A 26201-nucleotide genomic window follows, 5' to 3' on the forward strand; every position below is an offset into this window, starting at 1 on the left:
ATTCCGGGGATCGCGCGAGGCCTCTGTAACTTTTTACTTACCTTGCCTCCAGCGACACGTCTCCATGGCAACCGGCGTCAAATGTTGGCATGTTGCCATGGCAACGTGAGGTGACGACCCCACCACGTCATTTGACGCCGGAGCCACGGGGGGGGTGGGGGAGGGAGAGGAGGAGAAGGGGGGCGAGCCGGAGGGGACAGGAGATGGAGGCGCATTAAGGTAAGTTTGTGCACCCCTGCCTTAGAGGTTGGAAGTATATAGCGTTGCTGAGGTCAGGTTTATAGTATCTTCTGTCATTTTGCTGCTTTTGAGTGTATTTATTACACTGACATTTATCCACAGAGATTTGCACCAACATCACCCCTTGGGTTTTTGACAAATCAAGACCTACATCTGCTTCCTATATCAGCCAGTCATCTAGTAATTGTAACACATATTTTAGTGACTAATGCTTAATAACCCTTCACGTTTTTGGATATCCCAAAATTAGACAAATTATAAACATATGCACTTATTCATAGCTTTGTGAAACTTGGAAAATGATGGTTACAGATTCCTTAGATGATTAATTTTAAGGGTAAATTTTGAGGATGCTTTTACAGTAACAATATTTAGGGTGGTCTAAGAATATGGAGTTACTTGTTATGTGTGTAGAGGTGGAGTAATTTTAAGGGGCACCTACCCCCTTCACACATCCATCTCTAATCCACATCTCGCAACCCCTCACCATTTAGAGCAGTGGTTCCTGACTCCAGTCCTTAAGGACCTCCAACAATCCAGGTTTTAAGGATATCCCTGCTTGAGCACAGCTGGTTCAGTCAAAATGATTGAGCCACCTGTACTAATATGAGGATGTCCTTAAAACCTGGGCTGTTAGGGGTACTTGAGGACTGGAGTCGGAAACCACTGATCTAGAGCAGGGGTGCGCAATCTTTCCCTCATGTGCCCCCCTGCCTGCCTCCCTCCCTGCTCGCGCCCCCCTCCCTTACCTTGACTCCGGCTCTCAGCGTCAAATGATGCCGCTGGGTAATTTAATGCCGTGTTGCCATGGCGATGCATCGCCGAAGACAAGGTAAGTGAAGTTGCAGAGGCCTCATGCAATCCCCCGGAATGAATTTAAATGCCTTGGGGGAAGAGCACAGGGCTTCTGCAACCGCTGTGCCCCCACTGAAGAATCTTGCGCCTCCCCCCAGTTTGCCACCCCTGATCTAGAGGAATGACTTACAGTACAGCCCTATTAACCAGTTTTGGATATGTCTGGGACATCCCTGACAGGGTCTGGTTGCTCTCGCTCCCAGTCTTCAGTTCCCCTGCATGTCCACCGGAAATGCTGTTTGCTTCTACCTTGACTTCGGATCCTCTCTGCTGTTTATTTCATGCACCTGTCTTCTGCCTTTGCCTGCCTATAAAAACTTCCCGTTCCTGCTACTCGGGGCCTGTTCCTACCCATACCTGCTACTGTTCCTACTCCAGTCTTGTTTCCAGTCCCTGCTGCCTGCCCAGGACTCCTGCGTTTGACCCTGACTACGAACCATTGCCGCCTGCCTTGACCTTTGCTTTTGACCCTGTTTACACCTTCACTAAAGGGGCCCTGCTTTCACAGCCCCTTGGATCCTACTCTGTAGTAGCTGCCTCTTGACAGGCTAGTAGGGCTGTGTCATTCCTGTTGATGGAGTGGTGGTGTTAGTGTGTTTGATGTGGCTTGTTGTCTAGGCCCCTCAGAAAGAGGTAGATGGGGATTAAACCCCCTTGTTTACCGTGATTCATGACAAGTTGGTCACTTGGGCTACTAATGGGTTAATATATTCAAAAGTTGTTAAATGTTTATAATCTATTCCAGGTTGGTTTAAGTTATTTTGCATACATGTATATAATGACCATTTATATACATAGGCAAGATAGGCCTAACCCCAGTCTGGGGTAGGTGATAACAATTGCAGTTAATCTATAGATATCAAAATGTAGTGAACGCATTAGTGCTCATTAATAATGAATTAGCAGGCTTATTTGCTTTAAAACTAACGCCAAAAAATACCGGGGTAAAATACACGTAATTACTGCTTTACCGCATGTGATATGGGTTTAGTGAATAGGCCGATAAAGACAAATTGTCATTAACGGTATTTAACACCAATTTTTTCACTTATCGGAGTTCTGTGAATCTACGCTTCAGTCAGAACTGATGCTAAGTATGTTGGTTCTCCACACAACTACATAATTAACACAGATACGCCTAAAACGAGCTCACTTTCTGAGATATTACCTACAGTATCTATGCATTAATGAACAGTTACCAAAAACAATATTGGCAAATGTAAAACATTATCTAGTGTGATTTCAGCAAAATTGTTCAAACCCGTGTGGATGGAAATTCTGCATGGAGAGAAAATTAACAATTGTATACAAATTAAAATGATGTTATGAACTTGGATTACATTTTAAACCGCTATTTCTTCAACCCCAAACTCAGTTGTCCTGCATACTTCAATAGTATTATCCTTTTATACATCAGCAACATTACAGACATCAATAAGAATACGCTCTTAACAAGAAATAAGAAATATCACTCATAGTGAATAAATAGGTTGTGATCCATGGATCATTTGCTAAATCATACGCTAATGCCACTTACCGTGCACTAACCTACATAAGTGGTTTAGTGAATGATTACAGAGGATCAGCAATTTCATATGTTTACCAGCAGTTCATGAATATGACTACAGCAGAGGCACAAAATACCAAAGCGTGGAAAAGAAAATGTGCAAAATTGTCGTGGTCGTATTGGTCCAGAGAAGACATTTTTTTGTGCAGGTTGTGACACCCGTTATTGGGCAAATATGAAATGTATCATTCGAATGCATTTCTCATATTTCTATAAAACATCAACACAGCAATATACACAAGCCCAGTAAGTACCTGAAAAGATTACAATGTAATATGTAACGCCCGAGGCACAGAGAGATTTGTAATTGGTTGCAGGGGTTACATGGTTTACTTACGGTTAAGATCAATGGGACTTATAAACACCCCCAGCTGCAAAACCAGGACCCTACTGATGCTATTTCTGCAGGTAATATTGCAACTGGAAGACTTTCACTAGCAGCCCCATTGAAGTCACATCTCCCCAGCTGTTCACAAAAGTTCTTTATAGACATATCATGGGTGTTTGAGACTACATACTGGAAGTCGTGTTTTGTATATATTAAAAAACAAATCATTTAAAACTTTCATCTTCTTTCAATACGGATATCACATTTGACCAAAATAACAACAAATATTATTAATGCTCTTTTTTGTTTTTTTGGGATAACAGATCCCCCCTGTATAGTTCTGTCATAACAACCATACAATACAACACAAACATGTAATCAGTTTTAACTAACTAGAATAAGATATCTACTTAATTATTTGTGGACAGTCGCTCCAGGCTTTTGCTTTCCTCTTGGCTAAGGCCAGCCAGGCGGGTTCCGATGACACAGGAGTAGCATCCGGAGTAGAGAATCTCTTAGGAAGCTCTCTTGCCAGAGGAGGGACTGGAACGGAATCAGCAATCTCCACTGTTTGAGAAATGCGGATGATAAAAATCAAGATAGTTTACTGAGCGTTCATTACAAGAGAGGGAGCACAAGAATAACTAGACAGTAACTGAGCAGAGATTAAGAATATTCAGTCCACATGTCTCATGCACATCCATCAGTCTGAATGTTATACTTTGGGAACCACTCTGGGTTAATTTATATATTTTTTGCAATATTTCTAATTTTGCTGTTTAGTGTTACATTTTTAGGTTTACGTTTCGAAAAAGGCTTTTAAGTCTAAGTTTCCAAGCACATCTTAAATTCTGACACACTGGGGAGATTCTCTAACATCTGACACAGATAATCGCACTGCGGTCTCGCATTGGTTGCCAAAAGACGTTGAGTTGGGATTATTGTCTGATAACCCATATAGAAGATAAGTGAATCCTGGCAAATAATTATTGAATCCCCACTCCAGACTATAAACTCTTAACAGCAATGTTGTCCTGGAATTGGCAAAATTGCATTGGATTGCTAGCTAAGCTAAAGTTTGGTCTCCTGTAACCAGGCCAGAGGCAAAAAAAGAGATTACAACCTAATTTACATTTCTGGCTTGGCCTCAGAAGGAAAGTGTGTGTGTGTGTGTGTGTGTGTGTGTGTGTGTGTGTGTGTGTGTGTGTGTGTGTGTGTGTGTGTGTGTGTGTGTGTGTGTGTTTAAGCTTTTATCTACGCCAGTTTTTCTTCACCATATACTGTATATCACAGTTAAATAATTTTAGATCTTCAGTTATACATTATATATATGTAAGGGTCCATGTAAAAATGGATTTGAAGCAAAAGGTGACACGTGTGCTCATTTGCAAGTCATTTCCCAGAATCCCTGGCTGCACAGTTACACTATAGTGCGCGGTAAGCAGCCTTGTACATAGCATTTTTACATACAGTCTCTGCCAATTGCAGTTTACAATCTATGGTTTTAGTGTCTGAGGCACAGGCAGATAAAGTGACTTATCCAAGGTCCCAAGGAGCTGACACTGGGGTTTGAACCAGGCTCAGATTGAACCTTTACTCACTGAGCCGCTCCTTACTGTGATTCATCTTGACCACCTTCATCAGAATCGGTGATTGTATTTATCCAGACAGATTGGGGCAATGAGATTAGCATTACCATGAAAGGAAACAGGTTTTTGGAGGTGCTTAAATTACAATGTAGAAGTAATAACAAATATTCAAGTCTGGGAACATTTGGGTAACAGTGATCATAACATGGTCTCATTTTAAAAATATTATCAAAAACCATATTACTTGGGTTCAACGAAGACTTTAAACTTTAGAAAGGCAGATTTTAATAAACTGAGGACTAATCTACAAGGAATAAATTGGGGTGATGTTTTTGCAGGAAAAAATGTGGAAGATAAATGGGCAGTCTTTAAAACGTTGTTAGCAAAGCACACTTATCAGTGTGTACCCTTGGGTAATTAATATAAAATATTCAGTAATACCTAAGGATAACAAAATTATTCGTAATAGTCAGCATGGATTTACAGCTGTGTGAAAAAGAAAGTACACCCTCTTTGAATGCTATGGTTTTAAATATCAGGACATAACAATCATATGTTCCTTAGCAGGTCTTAAAATTAGGTAAATACAACCTCAGATGAACAACAACACATGACATATTACACCGTGTCATGATTTAACAAAAATATATATATATATTTTTTTTTTTAGACCTGCTAAGGAACAGATGATTGTTATTATGTCCTGATATGTAAAACCATAGAATTCAAAGAGGGTGTACTTTCTTTTTCACACAACTGTATGTAGGATAGGTCGTGCTAGACTAACCTTATTAGTTTCTTTGAGGAGGTAAGTAGGAGTTTAGACCAGGGTAATGTAGTTGATGTGGTCTACTTAGAATTTGCAAAGGCTTTTGATACGGTTCCACACGAGGTTGGTGTACAAAATAAAGTAAAGTAAAATATTTGCACCTGGATTGAAAACTGGTTGAAGGATAGACAGCAGAGAATTGTTGTAAATGGAACTTTTTCAAGTTGGGCTAAAGTTGTGAGTGGAGTACCTCAGGGATCGGTACTGGGACCCCTGCTTTTTAACTTATTTATGACCTTGAGCTTGGAATAGAGAGCAAAGTCGCCATCATTGCTGATGACACTAAATTGTGTAAGGTAGTAGCATCCGAGCAGGATGTAATTTATCTCCAGAAGGACTTGGATAGACAGGAAACTTGCGTAGGCAAGTAGCAGATGGGGTTTAATACAATTAAATGTAAGGTTATACGTTTGGTAACCAGAACAAAATGGTGACTTACAAATTAAATGGGGAAAATGTAGGAGAATCCTTGATGGAGAAGGATTTAGCAGTGCTTGTGGACAGCAGGCTTAGCAATAGTGCCCAATGTCATGCAGTAGCTGCAAAGGCTAACAAGATATTATCTTGTATTAAATGGGGAATGGATGGAAGAGCAGTAAACATAATTATGCTTCTCTGTAAAGAATTAGTAAGACCATACCTTGAATATGGAGTACAGTTTTTGGCCACTCCTTAGAAAAGACATTATGGAAGTAGAAAAATTGTAGATCTGACTTATGAGGAGAGGCTAGCTAAATTAGATTTGTTTACATTAGAAAAAGGCGTCTAAGAAGGGATAGGATAACTAAATACAAACAAACCTTCAGGTTGGAGGAAAGGAGATTTGACCAGCAACAAAGGAAAGGGTTCTTTGCCGTACGGGGAGTTAAAATGTGGAATTCATTACCCATGGAGACTGTGATGGCAGATACAATATATATCTTCAAAAAAAGGTTGGATATCTTTTAGAAAGGAAAAATATACAGGTATATACCAAATAAGAAAACAGGGGAAAGATGTTGATCCAGGGAGCAATCTGATTGCCAATATTGGAGTCAGGAAGGAATTAGTTATTTCCCTTATGAGATATCATTAGATGATATTTCAATTGGGGTTTTGTTTGCCTTCCTCTGGATCAATATACTGTAAATACAAATATAGGATAAAGTATCTGTCGTTTAAATTTAGCACAGATTAAACTTGATGGACGTATGGTTTTGTCGCAACTTCATCTAGTGCCGTATGTAACTATGTAACTGGATCTGATTGACTGCTATATTGGTAGAGAGTAGAGAGGTTTACATTTAAATCTGATACGTTTATTCCAGTTGTGTGTTCTATTCTCTCTTGTAATTTCGTATATACCATGTAGAGCACTGCATATGCTACTGAGACAGTAGAGATAACTATTCTTTTCCACAAACGTATTGCACAGTGGTATTAGACTAAATGTGATCACGTCCACCTCACGTTTATCCCATAAAGCTGGACTGCAGCTTCATTATTTGCCCCCTTTGCGCTATTCCTCACGACATTTACCAGACATCGTCCTTTGTAAATGACCTTTGTGCTGCCTTTCAGTGGTTTACCTGTGACCGACGTGGGAAGAGTGTTAGACTTTTGCAGCTGCTCTCTGCGCTGCAGAAGAGACACGACCGTTTCACATTTCTTCTCTTCTTCTTGAGTGGCAGATTTCTGCAGCGAACCTGTTCTGCTTCTGTATTCTGTAGTCTGGTTACTGACCCCATCCTGAAAAGAAAGTTGAGAAAAAAGTGTCATGATAAATAGCAATGCGCTGCAGTGAGTCGTTCTAATCGTCCTGGAGTTGCAGAACTTTGTTGCAGATTTCATGTCTCATAATCAACCAATATAATAGTTCTTCACAGATACAGTTTGCCACAAGCGTTTCGAAAAGTTGCCAGCAAGAATATTTGCATAAGAGAATTGAGAGGACTCAAAAACGTGTGTGTACAGCTATTTAAAAAAAAAATGTCTTCTACTACGGCTGAGGTCATGATGGATTCTAAAAAAGGACAATGCAGCTCAATATGTACAAAACTCAGGCATTTTCAGTTGTCCACTTTAACAGAATCACGGTTGCGTTTATTCCCTGTGTACAGAGCCTAAATAATGTGTGTATCAATGCATTTAATTACATTCTCTTTTGCTAGTTTGTCTGCTTGCTTGGCCTCTCTGACTTGTCTCCTCTCCTCCCTGGAAGCTTGCTGCTCACGAAATCCTTTCTGTTTTTGTAGAGCTAATGTTATCCAGAGAGGCTGAGCTGACTCAACTTTGTCCATCAGTCTGGAGCCATCTAAAGAATGCCGACTCTGGAGAACGGGTCTTTCTGAAAGGAAAGATAAGATGTATTAAGTTTACTAGGCATTTCTTAGATTTTGTTTTGTCAATAAATAGAATAGTTACACTAAAAATGTCCTGGAAAGATTATAATTTGACTGCAAAAAATAAATAAAGCAACTAATGAAAATGGAAAAATATTGTAGGTAGAACAACACCTATTGGTCCAAAAATGGTTTATAGTACTGTAGCAGGATGACTAGTGATCAGTGGGAACACTGACAGTTTGCAGCAAGTGTGTAACTCGCTGGGTTATTTTGTCCATGGACTTAAAACAAAACAAACACCACATTGTGGGTACCCTGTCCCTTTAAGGCAAAGTAACAAAATAAAACCTACTCCACTCAGGAGGCAAACTAAACACAATAACTTTTCTAACTACTGTACCATGACTGGTCAGCTAAGCTGGTCCCAAGTCAAACACCAAAATGTGTAGCAGAAGTTCAATGGGTAGTCCCTTACAATCACAGGTATAGTATCCAAAAAAGCACAGTCTTTTCCAATGCAGACTTAAAGGGAGTCCAGGCTGAGAGCATTCTCTCGGCCCTGTGTGTGAAACTCTGGCTGTATTCTCAAGTTGTTTTTTAAACCTTGCAGCTCAGGTCAATTGGTTGCATCTGGAAGCTGCTGCTAGCAATGGTTAACCCCATCATGCTGGGAACAGAGCACGTGCTAACCTTCTGCAGACAGAGAAGGCATCTCTGACGGTCTCATATTGCCCTTTCCAATGTAACAGTAACGTGTGAAGCATCCCTTGCAGAGAGACTACACAGTCTCGATAAGGCATCTGCATTACCATGCAGTATACCAGCTCTGTGCTAAACAGTAAACCTAAAAGGTTGCGAGAAAAGGAACCAATGAACGACTTGAGTTTTTGTCTTTGTGCCTATGCATCCATTGCAATGAAACATGGTCTGTTATCAAAGTGAAGGTTCTGCCCAATAGGTAGTACTCTAAGGTCTCAGCTGCCCATTTAACTGCTAAACTTGCTTTCTCTACAAAACAAAAAAAACACTAAAACAGGGTGATTACAAACTGCTGTGGGGAAGTCTGCAGAAGCTTCCTCAGCAGTACTGTTCAACTTTACTATATCTGGTATTCTTGCTTCTATGAGGTCAGTGACTGGAGCAGCCCTCATTGCAAAATACGTACTTAAACGCCTTTAGTATTCAAACTATTCCTAAGAATGTCCCAAGCTCCTTCTTCCTTTGCAGATGTGGACAGTTTTCAATTGCCTCCCCCTTGAGTTGGGGCTTTAGCGTTCCCCTCCCCACACCATAGCCGAGGTATTTTGTCTCTGCCAAACCTTCGAACATTTGGCAGGATTGGCTGTAAGACCAATTTCCTAAAGATTTGGAGTACTGTACTTCCTCTACCTTTTATAGATGGGAGTTACAGTCTTGTTATGAACAACATCATCCAAGTATGCAGAAGCCGTGACAGGGGCTCCATGAAGGCCAAGAATGCACACTGATAGAGGCATTGGGGTGTTGCAAAGGCTGTTTTTTATTTTGCTTACTCCAGTGGAATTTACAATAACCTTTTGTGAGGTCAAGTGTGCTTAAATATCTAGCCTTTGCTAATCTTTCAATTAGCTCATCAACTCGAGGCATGGGATATGCATCAAATTTAGAAACGTCATTGACATTCCTGTAGTCATTGCAGACTCAAATAGACCCATCAGACATGCACGATGATGATGGGACTTGACCATTGGGTGTGTGATTCCTCAATCACCCAATGTAAGGTACCAATGAAGGGGGGCTCAATGGCAGGGTGTGGATCCTGATGGCTGGAGCAGGGGGAACAGAACAAAGCTTGGAGCATGGCCGTTGCGACTGGCTGAGAAGCACAGTGTTGTTACATGGCAGGATCGGCAAACACTGTACATTGCATGAGGCAGAAGGGAAGGTCGAGGTCAGGACAGGCGGCAGTCCGGGATCAGGGCAGGCTAAAGGTAGAACTTAGTAAGGCAGGCCAGGGTCAGAGCAGGCAGAGGTCACAAACATAGTCAGGCAGGCAGCAAGCACGCCAGACAGGCAGATAGATGGTCGGATAGCAACGCTGGATGCAATGCAATGGCAGAAGCACAATGATCCGGTAACCAGGAAGTGGAAGTTGTCAGCTTATAAAGGAAGCTAGGGGGAATGAACACAAGGCTGATTTGCAACACGTGGGCAGTGAATAGCAGAGCTTAGAAGAATGGTGCAGCAGTGGAGCTAGTCCAGCAACTGGTTTATCTCACTGCTAGTGCTGCTGTCGTGAATAGCAGAGGTCGTACATTTTTATCCCATTGGACCTGACACCCCCAGTGCTAACATTTTCATCATCGTCTCATTTGCTTTCCTTTTTGTTTCTGGGATTCTATACTATTTTACCTTAACCGTCGCTCCTAGTTCTGTGACTATGTCATGAAGAATCTCATGGCTTCTCCTTGGTATAATTGAGAATGTATTTCTTGTTATCATTTCTGTGGTTTCATCCTGTTGCGCATGGGACAGCTTTGTCTAGATTTTAACTGCTGGGTCTTGAGTACCCTTTCCATCTAGCGGATGATCTAGAACCATCATATACATTTCCCTATCCTTCCAGGGTTTTACAGGTTTATATGATAGATCTGCTCTACTTTTCTTCAATGTGGCTGTCTGATTGTATAATTCACATGTCTGACCTGTTCAATAATCTCATATGGCCCTTGCCAATGTGATAAAAGCTTGTTCTTGGGGATGGAACATGTACAATTACTCGGTCTCCTCGCTGAAAACATTGCATCGCTGTCTGTTGGGATCTTTGTGTCTCCTCTACTGAAGCAGTAGCATATTGCACTAAAGTTGGCAAGTTGCTGAGGAGAAGGATCGGCACGGGTGGCGGACGGCACTTAGAAAATATGTTGGCCTTTTTCCTGCCTCAGATTCATGCCGGGGGTCTACTTATAAAGTACACAACTTCTTATCTGGGTGCAATTGGGATAGCTTAATGATATTTCTTGAGACCAATGTAATGTCGCTCAAAGAGTCCACGAGGGCTGCTGTTTTCCCATTTAATATAACTAATGTGCAGAAAACATGATTATTCTCAAGAGTGCCGCTCAAACATACCAGTTCACAAACGTCTGGTCATAGGTTCGTACAAGATAGAGATTATGCATGACCCAAGTCCCGACACTCAAACATGTAACTGGAATTTTCCTGTCCTGGAACCCCCTTTCAGCACTAGTGACCCAACCTCCACCCTGAGTGTCTTCAGCACCCTGAAACGGAGTCCCAGTCTTTTGTACCTTACCAGTGTTTCGGCTTAGGTGATACTCCAAGTTTTGGTGGGTTGCAAATGGAGAGAAATTAGACTATTCTCTGGCAGGCATGTAGCACTCCACTAGGGCCACCATATTCTTGTATTTGGTGGGACTTCCATGCCTACACCAGTGGGTGGGACTTCTTTGTCCCATCTTTTTGCATAGGCCTTGGAGTAGAACTCAAAGGAATCAGTCCAACACCAACATCTCAACAATTTGGGCAACTGTAGAGGCTTCTGGTTTTAACCACTTCCGTGCCAGCTGGATCTCAGTACGAACATCTGGGACCTAACAGCCTTCTGGTCATGGTATCACCACTTGTAGAACCTCCTATGGAAACCCTCGAGTCTCGCCAGGATCTTGGCCTTACGATGTTCACAGTCTGCTGCAGCCTCTTTTTCTAGATCGGAATAGGCTTTTTGGGCTTCACCAAAAAGAAAGGGCACTACAATGCCAGCCCACTGAGTGTGGAGTCAATGATCCATGGCAGCAGTCCGCTCAAAAACTATGAGGTACCCCTCAACATCATCCTGCGGTATCATCTTCTGCAGGCACTGGCTGGTTGGGACCGGCTCTGGACCACTTCCCTCAGAATTGCAGAATTGCATGGTTCTCTCATTGCGTCTCCGTAATGGTCCCAATCTGTGCTGCTAACAGATGCTTTGCTTCCCGCTGGCCTTGCCTGGTCTGCTGAGCTTTCTACTGCTATACGATTAGTTTTCTGCTGAACAGAGGCAACTTGCTCCTCTACAGCAGTGGCTTGCAGCAGGGCTCTTAAAACATCTTTCATGCCGTTACTGGGCTCACCAACCCTTGTAGAAAAGAAGATCCTGGCACTCGGGCTTAGCAAAGAAGGAAATTTATTCACAGCCAAAAAGTCCAACGTTTCAACTGCCCATGCAGTCTTTCTCAAGGTGAGGGCTATAATAAACATACAAATATACACATATATATATATACACCTTACCTAAATCGATGCGCTGCAGCTGGTAATCTGGCCTGAAAATCAGACTCCACCGTGACGTCACGGGCGCGACAGAAGTACGCGCATGCGCAACGCAGCGCACACACCTCTGTGTGCGGCTCGGCGTCAGCACACCCCGCACCAGGGCAGTACTCCGAATTCCTCCCCTTCATTGCCTTTAGTGACAGGATGCCAAAATAAGCATCGAGTCACATGACAAGACGTAGCACATCAAATATAATGTAAAACCCCAACAGTACAAACAAAGGAAAGGAGCACATCTATAGCAACCTATGTACCACCATAAATACCCAAGAATAAGGGTGTACTACCCATAAGAGCATGAAAAACAAACATATACTACAAAACGAATATATGAAAGTGCTAAATATAATATAAATATGTGAACATAATTCAATAAATAGTACCCAAAAGACTAACAAGACAACACAGACAAACAACATATAGACATACATAAATGAAGTGTCTGGGGGATAAAACTAACTATTAAAGAAAACAATTAGATATCCCAAAGATACATAAAGGAGACTTCCAGTATACCTGCCAATGAAGTAACAGATTTGACGGAGGTGTCAAACGCGCTGCACTTGTGGCACGATGACCGGTTATAAGAAAGAAAACAGACAGTTTGCCACAGGAGTGTAATTCACTGTGGTTTATTTTGTCCAGAGACTTAAAACAAATAACACTTTGTACATAACCTGACCCTTTAAGGCAAAGTAACCAAATAAAACCTACTCCACTCAGGAAATAACAAAATAACCTTTCGAGCTACAATCACTGGCCAGCTAAGGTGGTTCCCAGTCAAACGCCAGAATGTGTAGCAAAAGTTCAATGGGCAGTCCTTACCCCACAGGTATAGTAACCTAAGAAGCACAGTATTTTTTAAGGCAGACTTCCAGTACTCAGGGCTCCAGGCTGACAGCCTTCTCTCTGTATTCTCAGGAGGACTGAAAACTTTTACACTCTAAACCATTTTTGGTCCAATAAAATCCACCCCCTACAACTTATCTTTCCTTTTATTGTTTCTGTTATTCTTATATCAATCAAGGGACCACCACAGCTACAATTCCTTTTTGACTGTAGAGTTTATTTTTGTTTTTTTAACGTTCTGGTATCTGTCTTGGTAATGAAGACATTTACATTGTTGGTGGTTGTGATTCATTTTAGAGGAAAACAGTTCAAATGGAGATGAAATCAATGAGGTTTGGAAAAGCTCTGTCCGCTATAATTCTATCTATGAAGAACTCTAATGTTGCTCTGCTAAAACCTACTACAAATGTACTGTTTATTGTTAACACCGGTGAAACGTAATTAGTTTTTTAAACCATGTATAATTTTATGTCCAAAAAAACAAAAATAATCTATAATAAATCGAGATGATGGCAACATAATTTGAGTAAACAAACATACAATTCATATTTTTGGACATTGTTGGAGCACTGGATCTTTGTAGCTTCCTTTTGATCAAACCATTCACTACAAAAATACCCTCTCTTGTTTTAGCTCATCTCCCTACTGCCATACAACACCTCTTTTTTTCTTCATAAACACATATGCATTAAAGTGTGACACTACTGATCTGGAAAACTCCCATTGAAGTTAAGGAGAGTTTCCGTGTGGTAGTGCCTGATTGGCAATGTAACCCCCTTGCATGTGCATGCGGCTGACACACGTACACTGCCCCTGGCTGCCTTAGGACTAAATGGACCGTATCCGGCAGTTCCATTGATCCATGGATGAGAGAGAGATTTCTAATTTTATTAGCAGCAAATAAATTAGGGAGACAGTTCTCTGCTGAAAAAGGAGCGCATATGCTAATGGTTTATGCAAAGTATTTTTAAATGAGTCCCGTCCCACACTTCCTAAAATGATTTTCATACTAACTATATAGAGTTCATAATAAGCCTAAGGCACCAACATAATGACTGGAATCATGTCAGATCCAACAGGCCAAGGTCCCACAACCACTGCTTTTGTAGGCCACGGCACAAGCAGTGTGAGATAAACCAGATGATAGGGAGTATTAGTGTCACATCTTACATTTGAGCTGCTCACTGCTCACACATGTAGCTAATCTAGCTATTAGCATATTTCACATGTATCTCAAGTGTGCTCCACAAGGAAGATTATATTAAACTGTCAACCAGGAGTGGAAATGGTCTGCTTTTAAAGAGAGCTACTTTAGGTACCGTATATACGCTCATTTTGGTGCTAGATGACCGATATGCACAAACATGGCTATGGTATAACAGAACAGGGACAAACATATTCACTGTTTCACCTGCCAGAGTGCCAGACACATACTGAACTGAAATACTTTATTTTTTACAATCAATAAAATTCTACAAACTGCAGGAAGTGAGTCCACTTGCTTCCCACAGCACACAAAGTGTTGTTGGGTTGACATGTCTAAGGCACCTTTGGAATGGGGTTTGGTGTCAGACCCAACAAGATCAGAAGATAATCCCGCACCATCTCGGTTATTCAGAACAACAGCTCTAGTAATGTGAACTAAACCAGCTGATGGGTTGCAGGGCACACTGTCTACTATCAGCATTACTTCAAGGGATATCTATTGTGCTGATTGTATTTGTAACCTTGAAAGCCCTTTAAACACAAAGTAATATTATTTACTGAGGGCTATGAGTTACTGAGGCCAGGTGACATTAAATAAAAGCTGAACAGAGCATGGGCAACCTCACTAGAAAAAAATTGGTGCCACCTCTGCTGCTCTAGGGATTATAACTGCGGTTTGACAAGCAAGCACTATTATTATGTGTAGATGAATATTCTTGGTGCTATCTGGATGTTATACATTTTCATTTAATTAGACCAGATCTGTGCAATCTCATTTATATAGATTGTGCACGAGGCATTAAATCCCTTTAATCCCATCAAATCGATTTGCAAAGGCTTTTGATAGGGTTCCACACAAGATGTTAGTGTACAAAATAAAGGAAATTGGACTCACTAAAAATATTTGCACCTGGATTGAAAACGGGTTGAAGGATAGAGAACAGACAGTTGTCGTAAATGGAACTTTTTAAGCTTGGGCTAAAGTTGTGAGTGGAGTACCTCAAGGGTAGGTACTGGGACCCCTGGTTTTTAACTTGTTTCTTACTGACATAGAGAGCAAAGTCTCCATCTTTGCTGATGCATCTAAATTGTATAAGATAGTAGAATCAGAGCAGGATGTAATTTCTCTCCAGAAGGACTTGGATGGACTGGAAACTTGGGCAGGTAAATGGCAGATGAGGTTTAAGACAGATATTTTCAATCCAGGTGCAAATATTATGAATCCGCCTGCGGATTGTCAAAAATCCGTCCGAATTGCAGTCAATGGTAAAATCGAATGAATCTGCCTAGATCGTCAAGCATGACATTTTGGTGTGCGGAACGGATTTCTGCAAAATAATCCAAGGAATTTCGGGAACCGAATTTTGCCAGTTTTGTCCATCTCTACTTAGGACAACTACAACTCCCAGCATGCTGTGCTGCATCAGGCAGCCACTTCTGGGGCAAGGGGATGTGACTCTTGAGGGACAAAGAGGCAACCAATAGAAAAGGCTGTGGAAAGGCGGGACTAAGGAGAGAGAAGTACATACAAGGGTCTGGAAGCGCACGTTGAGTGACACAGTGACTGAGACACAGAGTCAATCCATCCTGCAAGAAGGTCAAGCAGAATGTGCAGAGAGCAATATAGGGGTTGCACCCGCTCAACCTAGTGTGACCGCTAGGATCACTGAATCAGACTGGTGCAATAGGGCAAGGAGACTAATCAGAACACAGAGAACACTGTATGATGTAGAGACACAGAACATACAGATAAGGCCCTATTAATGCACTCAAAATCTGAGGGGTGTCACCCTAGTAAAAAAGCAACAACACAGGAATAATCTGAACCAAACCTATAAATAGTGTTTTAGTATGCTTTATTGATGTTGGTTAAAAAATGGTACCAGATTAAATGGTGAATAGAATGAACCGAATACAGTGAGTGCTATTGGGGCAAATTGCCAGATAGTTAATCCAAAATAGTTGGAAAATTAAACATAAGCACTATAAATTACAGATAGCACACGATCAATGCCTATGGTTTAAGGCAGTGAGGGCTAACTGAAATGGATGACGTCACTGGAGCACTATATAAAATATATACATCCACTAGAGGCAATTCAGTGTGTGTGAACTCAAGCTCACGGTAAACCATAAATCAATGATGGGGTAGAAGGTAAAACAGTAGCAATGGTGATCATTAGTAACACACATAGATATTAGTACAGCTGACATACATAGATCGTTAGAACAATGGTGGTGTGAGCCCCACAAAACCTGTCCCTGCTAGTTAGTATCTACACATAGGGATAGAAATGAGGGAAAGGGGTACCCTACACACCAATATATGTTAACCAAGGATGTGATGACGTCACACATCACGCTTTCAAGCATGGATGCCTGCAGCTTCTAGTCGACCTCACTGTGCCCACGCCAGAGTTCTCTTCAGCTGCGCACTCCACGAGGCACCATTCCAGGCTGACCGTTAGAATCGTGTACCCAGGGCCAGCACAGATAAGTTTACAGGGCCATCTTTCCCTCTTTTCTGTCCTCCAACCCCCCCTCTTCCCCCCCCCCCCGTGTGCTGTAGGGGTATGTTATTGAGGGTCAGAGCTAGTGGGTTACACGATCCTGCAGTATTGTTCTCTCCTCACAGAGTTTAAATATATTGGTGAGTAGGGTACCCCTTTCCCTCATTTCTATCCCTATGTGTAGTTACTAACAAGCAGGGACAGGTTTTGTGGGGCTCACACCACCATTGTTCTAACGATCTATGTATGTCAGCTGTACTAATATCTATGTGTGTTACTAATGATCACCATTGCTACTGTTTTACCTTCTACCCCATCATTGATGTATGGTTTACAGTGAGCTTGAGTTCACACACACTGAATTGCCTCTAGTGGATGTATATATTTTATATAGTGCTCCAGTGACGTCATCCATTTCAGTTAGCCCTCACTGCCTTAAACCATAGGCATTGATCGTGTGCTATCTGTAATTTATAGTGCTTATGTTTAGTTTTCCAACTATTTTGGATTAACTATCTGGCAATTTGCCCCAATAGCACTCACTGTATTCGGTTCATTCTATTCACCATTTAATCTGGTACCATTTTTTAACCAACATCAATAAAGCATACTAAAACACTATTTATTGGTTTGGTTCAGATTATTCCTGTGTTGTTGCTTTTTTACTAGGATGACTTACCCCTCAGATTTTGAGTGCATTAATAGGGCCTTATCTGTATGTTCTGTGTCTCTGTGTTCAGAATGTGCAGAGGAAAAGAGATGCATGGAGATACAAGCAGTAGCAGATAAAGAGAGAGATGAAACGTCTGGTGGAGGTTAGAATGATCAACAACTAACTAGGTTACTGGTGTCGTGAGTACAGAAAGGGGAAATCTGCCGTTACTACAAAGGTACTGAAGGCTTTGCGAAGAACAGGCCACAGTTACAAGAGCTCCAACAACGTGCGGCCACCAACACACGGGCCCCTCATAACACAGGGTTTTGGGGACTTGGGAGAGACATTGACACACGACTGTGCAGCGTTTTATTAATACAGTTATAGTGTGTACATGATCCCCCGATTGAGGATCACTGTTATGTCTATAAATTTGTGGCAATAAGGGGTTTCTATAAATACATTTTGTTATTCAAGGCCAAGTGTCCTGTTCTATAGTCTGATATTTTGGCCATGTGCCGAGCATGGGGGATAGCACTGTTATAATGGTAAGTAGGACTTGGGACCTCACCTTAGCGAATAGGAGTCAGTCTAAGGAGATGGAAAAGAGGGGTTACAGCACTATCCCACTTTAATGAAAAAAACACTTTGTTTGTACCTTACAGCCAATACATTTGAATTGCCAGGGCTTATATTCTTGGCAACTCTTAAGGTCTTTTTGTATAATTTTTATGCATGACCTGTTAACTCTAATGCCAATGTTTATTCTAATGTTCCATACTTCTTTCTATACTTATTATATATGAAAATAATAATGTTCCCATTTTACCCATTCCCTCATTGTTTGCTCAATTACTCTGTCAGTAACTGTACCTCGCTTTCCACTGGTTGTTAGTACTGTATACTGCAAAGACTCTGTCTTGGACCCTCTTCTCTTATTTGGTCTTTCTTCATATTCATTCTGGGCAATATTATCCTTTATCATTGGAAGGTCCAACAGCACCAAAGTGCATCTCAACCGTGTGATTGTTTAATGGTTACATGATTGATAACCAAACCAGGCGTGACCAGGCAGACTCTTGGAGTTCCCTCTGTCACCTCTTTTATGTGGGTCGGCGCTATGAAAACAGTTGTTACGAGTAAACAAGATACAAGAATATCACTTTTGCCGTTTTATTGGCAGACAACATAAATTGGCACCTGGCCCTTAAAGAGAGAAAATAAATCATAAAACAAAACAAAACCTAACTCTCTCTTGGAGCACTGACTAAACATATTCTGCTGGTCTGCCTTAATAGCCTAGAACTAAATAATTCCCCTGTTAGGCCCAGCTAAGTCAGTTCCTGGAAATTTCCCCCACTTTACTGCTGCAGTGTCTGCAAAGAGGATGCTTCTCCTAGCACAGGGATTCTTCCCAACAGGGCTTTTCCTTCCTGACCTGGGATTTGTAAGGAACCCCTACTTCCTCACACCAGTCTCCCTGAAGCTGTGCTCTGCCCAATTTCTTAAAGGTGTCTGAATGCAGCACCTGATTTGCATACTTAGGCTGTGTGCAAATCTGGCCCAGATTCCCAAATCCTGGTCTGGATTACTTATTATTATTCCCAGCTGGCATCCTTCCATCTGGGACTCTTCCATACCTGACATTGGGAATAGAAGAGAAAGTATTCTTCCGTTCTAAACATGTTCACAGCCCTTAAAAGATAACAGAGGCCACCAGCATGCCAGCACTTGTGACAATCAGTGGACACCATAAATTCACACAAAAGGTTCAAGTTTTGCCTCCTAGCTAGTAAAACTCAAATCTATCTATCCCTACATGATACAACCTCTGCCTTTTATCAGCATGCATTTGATCGCCTCTAAGCATGAAATTACAGGATATCCATCTGTGTCCTTAAACTACTGTAACTGTTTATAAGATGGATCCCTTCATCCTGCCACCTTAATCAGATCTTGTTTCGCCCTTCTCCAACAATGAAATGAAGACAATTGCAGATAAAACAACAATTCATCGTGCATGTTGCCCAGCCATTGTTATTGATCCCAACTTCTTGTCCTAATTTCATATTAACTTTCTTTCTAAACTTTGCAATTTATTCCTATACTGCGAAGAATCACTCTTTTTTCTGTCGTCCTTCTAGCTAAAGATTTGTACAACTGTAGGTTAAGGAGACTGATACTATTATATTTACCAATATCAGATAATAACAGATGACGGATGCAAACATCTTATACAATTCATAGTTAAATATAAATAAATAGATGGTACCTTTCCTGTTTAGCTCCTGTCTTTTGTCTGACTTGTCTCTCCAGGGAATGGGAATCGATGGGAAAGAGCATTTTCTTTCTTTTGTTTCGTCCTCTTCGTTTCTATCATGATATGGAGAAGGCAGTACAGCAGCATTCACTTTGATGTTTTCACTGGATGTTATTGTATCTGGTTCACTTTTGCCAAGACTTTGCCCTGACAGATCAGTCAAATGTGTTCTGTTTAGTTTAGAAAGTGGGGAGGGAGGTGGAGTTGGGCTTGGAGGTTTTGGGGCTAATGATGGTCTCTGTGTTACAGGGGATTTGGGCACCATTCTGTCTTTGTTAGGTGAAGTCACATAGGTGCTGGACACTGGTGTCAAAGGAGTGACTGTGGAATGTAGGTTAGAAGATGGATTGTTTGAGGTATCCACCAAGTCATTCATGACTGTATCTTTCTTTACCTTGGAGGGTGACGCTGATAGCTCTTTCTTGGAAACACTTCTTGATTCTGTTTCATCTGCTGCAATGAATGGAACAGGCACGCCATCAAAACTGTCACCGGCACTGTACCGTTTTTTTTTCTTTTGCTCATTCTGTAGATCAGAATGAAACTTTAATGAGTAATTTGTCCGTCTTAACTTTATTCCAAATGGAGATGTTTTCTCCTCTGCATTTTGTAATAATTTATCAGTTTTCCGTGTGCTCATTTGTGTTTCAAGAGAAACTAGAGTTTCTGCCTGGGACTGTCCTCTACGGGGAGACTGTGGAGGATTAGGGACAAGAAAGGATGGAAGATCTTTGGCAAACTTACAGCCTTCTGTGTTATCCTCAACTGTAATCTGCTTTTTTGTTTTATTTGTGATGGTTTCTTGGACATTTCCTGTGCTCTCTGGAGACTTATTCTCAGTCGTATTGTCAGATGACAATGGCTTTGCTGCTACATTTTCCCCATTTGATTGTTTTAATGTGGTCTCCCTGTCAACCTCTCTGGACTTTACAGTTTCTGCAAACTTCTGCCATGCTGGTGTTATAGAGAATTTAGCACTTGCTGACATTGTTTTCCTTAAATTACTATGGGAATCGCCTTTCCATTTGGCAGTCCAGTCATCACTATATCTACTCATTTGCTCTTTGTCAAGCATATTTACATTTTCTGATTTTTTTAGGATTTTTGATCTAATGGAAGCCCACTCAGCTAACATTGACTGGTTGTCTAATGATTCCGATGTATACTTTGTTTTACTGCTAATATGTTTGGCATCACATTTATCTTTTGCATTTTCAGTTGGCTGGTTATCTTGATGCTTTCTTTCTTCTGTGAGGCCAAGCAAGGATTTACAAGTGCTGTCCTTAATCTGATTGAGATCTACTGCGGTGCCACAAAGTTGTGCACCTGTGACCAAAATAGCAGTGTGGGGAACACACATAGAAGATGAAAGAGCATGGGAGCTTAAATTAGGTTTATGTTCTTTTGGGCCTTGTGTATCCGGTGAAGTAGCCGACTCTTTTAATGGAGTAACTGGGCTTAAATTAACCTTTTGAAATATAATTTGCTTTTCACCGGATGACACCTGAAATGTATATGGTCTTGGCATAGTTTGCCTTTGGTCAAGTTCCTGCCATCGAAGTTCTTCACCAATTCTTTCCTGCTGTTGAGCTTCAATTTGCTTTAGTTGTCTCTGGCTTAGGTCTTTGTCACCTTGATTTATTTCCGCCTTTGTTTTCTGTTTTTCAGGGGGTTCTTTGTCCATTAAACTCAATTCAGCAGTTCCAACCCTTACCTCTTCTTTCTGCACTTGCTTCCGTACCGCCTCTATCTTTTGTTCATTTTGCTTCTCTGAAGGTTTCTGCATCTCTAAATCTTGCTGTTTTTCTTTCTCTAGTCTCTTTTCCTCGTCACGTTTTCGTCTCTCTACCTCTTGACGCTGCTCCTCTACATGTTTGAGACACCTCTGCTCTTCCAGCTCACGCAGTTTTTGCACCTCTTGTCTTCTGTCTTCCTCCAGTTCTTGGAAAATTTGCTCAACACGTCTCTTGGTCTCTTCCTCGTAACGCTGCTGTTCTTTAATCTCAATTTGCTTTTGCTCTTCTCGTTTCTGTTGAAGTTTTTCCACTTCTAGACATCTCAGGATGTCTTGTCTATCTCTCTCTTCTTCCTCTTCACGCTTTTGTGCTTCTAGCTTTTGCTTTTTTTCTTCATCTAAGCGTTGACTTTCCTCTTCATATTTCTTCTTAAGTAGCTCCTGATGTTTCTGTTCTTCCAGCCTTTTCTTGCTATCGTCTTCATCCTGCTTTTGTATTGATGCTTGGACCTTGTTTAAGGTTTGTTCCTCGTGTCTATTCCACTCTAATTGATCTTGCAAATTCATATTCTCAATTGATTTTTCTGGTGAATGGCGGGTGGCTTTGTCAGGAGATTGTTGCATGTTGTATATGATTTCATTTTCAAACTCCATGTCTTCTATACTCTGTTGATCCTGCAGATAAATTAAGAATAGAAAAATAGAAGTTATATAACATCCAAGAAACATTATTGTCTGAGATGCTTAAAATATATGGAGAATTATATTTAAATAAAACATCAAGTTAAAGGTCAACTCAAAACAGATTCATACCACCTGTATACGATTTATAGTTTGATACTTTATCTATTATATATGGGAACCAAACAGTTCAAAGCTTACATAAGATACAGATGCAGTTAGTTGTATCTCCACCCTGTTCCGCAAATGTGCTAGTGAACAACGGACCAGTCAAGTCAAGTGCAGAGCAGGGGGGAATTGTCCATCAGGATTAACACAGCTGGGATCCCTGCTTCTGAATGGGACTCCCGCTGTGTTTATCCTACCGGGCTGCACCAGTCTGGAAGAGCTGCGCAGTGAGAGCAGACAGAATCGGTCACTTTCTCTGCGCATCTCTAACAGATGATTGTGGAGCTTTTCATTTATTTTAATAACATAGGATTGAAGCAGAGGGGTCTCCAAAGCTGAACCGCATTAATTTCAGCTCCGAGGAACCCCTGCTTCCCGAATTACAGGCCCTAGTATGGGGTGCCGGTATCTCTGCCATGTTTATTTCTCCCGCGTCATGTGACTGGGACATAAATAAATCTAAAAATAAAACCATTAAACCATCCCAGCTCAATGGACAATAAAAATAAAAACACAAAAACCATACAAAATAATCCCTGTGTTTTTATATTTATTGGCCATCTGGCTGGGATTGTTTATTGGTTTTATTTTTATGGTTGGGCATCGCCCCTTTATTGCATTCATCTGCGTGTGCCCCTGAGGATGATGACAGCCTTCATCCCGACAGGGGTAAGTAATACTTTTATTTATTTAGGATGTACATTGATTGCAAATATGGCTGTCTTGTCCCCAGTTGAGGGTTTAGGTAGCCACAGTGACAATCAATGGATTTAATGGCTTATGTATTATGATGTTATTATTTATTGTAATGTATATTTGATTGAATGTCTTTTAGGATGCTAATAAATGGGCAAAAGTCCTATTAGCCACATTTGTGTGTGTGTGTGTGGGGGGGGGGGGGATAGTTGCTCGAGGGTGGATGGTTAGGCCTCCAAGGGGGGTTAACACCTTCATTACCTTAGTGGTTAGCCATTAAGGTGATTAAGGGGGGTAAGTAATGTATTGTAATATTGTACATTTATCATTTGTTTTACTCTAGCTTACCATTGATTGACAATGTGGCGATCTAGGCCCCCATTGAGAGGGCCTATGTAGCCACATTGACAATTTATGATTTTAATGTATTTTGTAATGTAATTATGCTTTTTTTTAAATATAAATGTTTATTTTTGGGGCGATAAATGTCCCAAACCACTATTAGCCACATTTAGCTAATTGGGATATTGGACATTAGTTTAAAGGGGGTAGATTTGTTTGGAGGGGGTAGGAGGAGAAGGGGATGGGTGTTTTTGCCCAGGTTAGGGCATCCAAGTGGTTAGGGCATCCCGGGGAGGGGAGAGGGGAGGGAGTGGCAGGAGAGGTTAACCCCTACATTACCTTAGCGGTTAGTAAAGCATTGCATGGTAATGGTTTACTAGCCACTAAGGTGGCCAACAGGTTTAGGTAGTGTATTTATTTATCAATTAACCCGTTTTGTAATTGTGGTACACCTTGGAAACCACAGGAATCAAATGGATTCATGTTATTTCTATCGTAGGCTTCTTTAATAATAGCTATTATAGAAATATTATCGTGATGCGGTATTAACGCATTGTATACTGTCGCGCCAATTCCCGCATCGAGATTTTGGACCGAATATCGCACCCGGTAAATTATTACCTTAATGTTAATGAATAACAACTTAAAATTGCGGTAATAACACCCGTAACTTTCTTTTTACTTGGTGCGATATTAACTCCACTTTAATGGGAGTTTAATGTTTACGGGCCTATATTTCAAGAAAGTAGTCTGCCCGGAAACATGTGCATAAAAAATGCAACATATTTGTTAAGTGTATTTCTACGGTTTTAAAATTTGACGCATGCTGCTCTAGTATTCTGAGCTATATAAAAAAATACCTTAAAGCTGCAGTTCAGTCTTTTTTTATATTTTTATTTATTTTTTTACTTCGATAGTTTCATGTGGGCAATCTCTAATTACCTAAAGAACTGTATAGCTGCCAGTCAATTCGTTCTCCATGTATTGATTGGCGAAATTTGGTGACATAATTAGTGAAGGGATCTGTTTATATTCTGCTTCAGTCCGTCAGTGGAAGCTCATGAATATTCATGAGCACTCCTGCACTGACATGTGCAAGAGGGAGGGCAGTGCTGACAAAGGGGTGTGCCAGGGCTTGTGACAGGACATGAAGGGGCAGTGCCTTAGCAAATGCTTGTTAAAATAGAATACAAGAAAATTGGTCTTTCAAAGTTGTTTTTTTAAAAACAGAAAATGCTAAAAGTATTTTTTCTTACTACAGAACTGATTTATTAAAAAAAAACCACACATGCAGGATATTGACTGAACTGCAGCTTTAAGTTGCTCACTCGGGGCAACTAAGCTTGATCCATTGATGCTACTTGGGGAAAGTGTAATAGTACTTGGGGGGTTCAGAGTACCACTATTTTTTTAAAGAGATTTTAAAAAGCACCTCTGCCTTTCATTTTAAAAGAATAAATATTGCTTAACCTTTTTTGATAATACAGTTCAGAACGCTATGTCCCCAATGCTGAACTTTTGAAAAAAAAAATATATATATATATATATTATATATATATATATATATATATATATGTATAAAAACAGGCACAATACCACTATGTTTTTAGGTCACTACAGTCACTAGTTATAAGGAATACTGTATGTTCAAAATGCCTCTGCTAGCCTGACCTTAACAGAGCGCACATTTCTGATAGCTCGATAAACAGCCATTTTTAATGCTGGTATTTGATCATAATAAAATACCTTGGACATTCCTCTGTGCTGCTTTGACAGCCTCTGGTGTTTTGGCTTGACAGAAAGTTTATGTTTAGCGGCGCTATTATCTAGACGAGCAATAGACCGAGGCACAGCATCCAGATTTATGGACTCAATTGTGCCAGAGGCAGCCAAGAGCCTTCTTGATCGAAATGATTTCACTGGGGTCGCCTGTAGAGAAGCAAACAGGAGTCACATATCCAGATTATTGAAACGTTACCAAAAACATTTTACGCATTGTTTCCCTCATGGCAGATCCTGAAAAATACATTTCTATTATCTTAACCTGACTAGTTATTAGCCCCTAAATGCTGCAAAGGGCATGTTTCAAGTTATTGGGGTTCGTACAGCTTTCTGAGACGGTGTAATGCTGTGTGGCTATAGAATCCCAATTGACATATGGGATAGTTTAAAGGCGCAAGCATAGAGCACTTTTAAAGGTTCTTGTTTGCTATGCTATAGAGCAGGGGCGTGCAAACTGGGGGCTCAAGATTTTTCAGGGGGGGCGCAGGCGGTTGCAGAGGCCCCGAGCTCTTCCCCAAATCATTCAAATGAAATGCTGGGGGATCGCATGAGGCCTCTGGAACCTCAACTTACCTTGCATCAGCCGGCGTCTGGAAGCGTTTCCATGGCAAATGACGCTGCGGGGTCATGTGGCGTGATGTCACATGCGTGTTGCTATAGCAACGCGACGTCAAATGACCTCGCGTGTCATTTGACGCCGCACTGAACGAAGAGGGGGGGGGGGGGCGAGCAGCGGTGACAAAAGGCAGGGGGCGCAGGAGCAAAAGTTTGCGCACACCTGCTATAGAGGTCAAATCGCCAATAGTACTCTGATACTCAGGTACTCAGATACTCAGGTACTCTGATACTCAGGACAGCTTAAACTCAACTTGGATTGTAAGCTCTTCTGGACAGGACGTCTTTTTCCTCATGTTACTTTTATTTCTCAAGTGCTTATTCCCATTATGTGTTATACCAGGGGAGCGCAATCTTTTCCCCCCTGCGCCCCGCTGCCTTCCTCCTCCTTACCTTGGTTCCCGGCGTCTGGGCGTCATGATGTCACGTTGCCATGGCGACGCGTCTCCAGATGCCGGCTGAACCACGGTAAGTAAAGTTTACAGAGGCTTTCACCGCTTCCCCCGGCACTTCATTTAAGTGCCTTCGGGAAGCGCGCGGGGCCTCTGTAAACCCCGCACCCCCCCCCCCCCGGGGGGCGCCCCCCAGTTTGCACA

At 41.3% G+C, this 26201-nt stretch overlaps 1 protein-coding gene across 3 annotated transcripts in view; it reads right to left on the minus strand.

The window, feature by feature from the left end:
- Nucleotides 1-908: 908 nt before the first annotated feature.
- Nucleotides 909-26201, minus strand: part of CRACD (capping protein inhibiting regulator of actin dynamics) — a 97596-nt gene continuing 72303 nt past the window's right edge. For all 3 annotated transcript variants that reach the window (XM_075566192.1, XM_075566184.1, XM_075566177.1), the window contains 5 exons: nt 24955-25137; nt 19539-21996; nt 7544-7734; nt 6977-7136; nt 909-3557 (listed from right to left, as the gene is read on the minus strand). In XM_075566192.1, coding sequence (XP_075422307.1) covers nt 3397-3557; nt 6977-7136; nt 7544-7734; nt 19539-21996; nt 24955-25137 — 3153 coding nt within the window. In that variant the 3' untranslated portion in view covers nt 909-3396. The remainder of the gene's footprint in view (nt 3558-6976; nt 7137-7543; nt 7735-19538; nt 21997-24954; nt 25138-26201) is intronic.

This window comes from Ascaphus truei, chromosome 1 (genome assembly GCF_040206685.1).
Source record: "Ascaphus truei isolate aAscTru1 chromosome 1, aAscTru1.hap1, whole genome shotgun sequence".
NCBI classification, from domain to species: domain Eukaryota; kingdom Metazoa; phylum Chordata; class Amphibia; order Anura; family Ascaphidae; genus Ascaphus; species Ascaphus truei.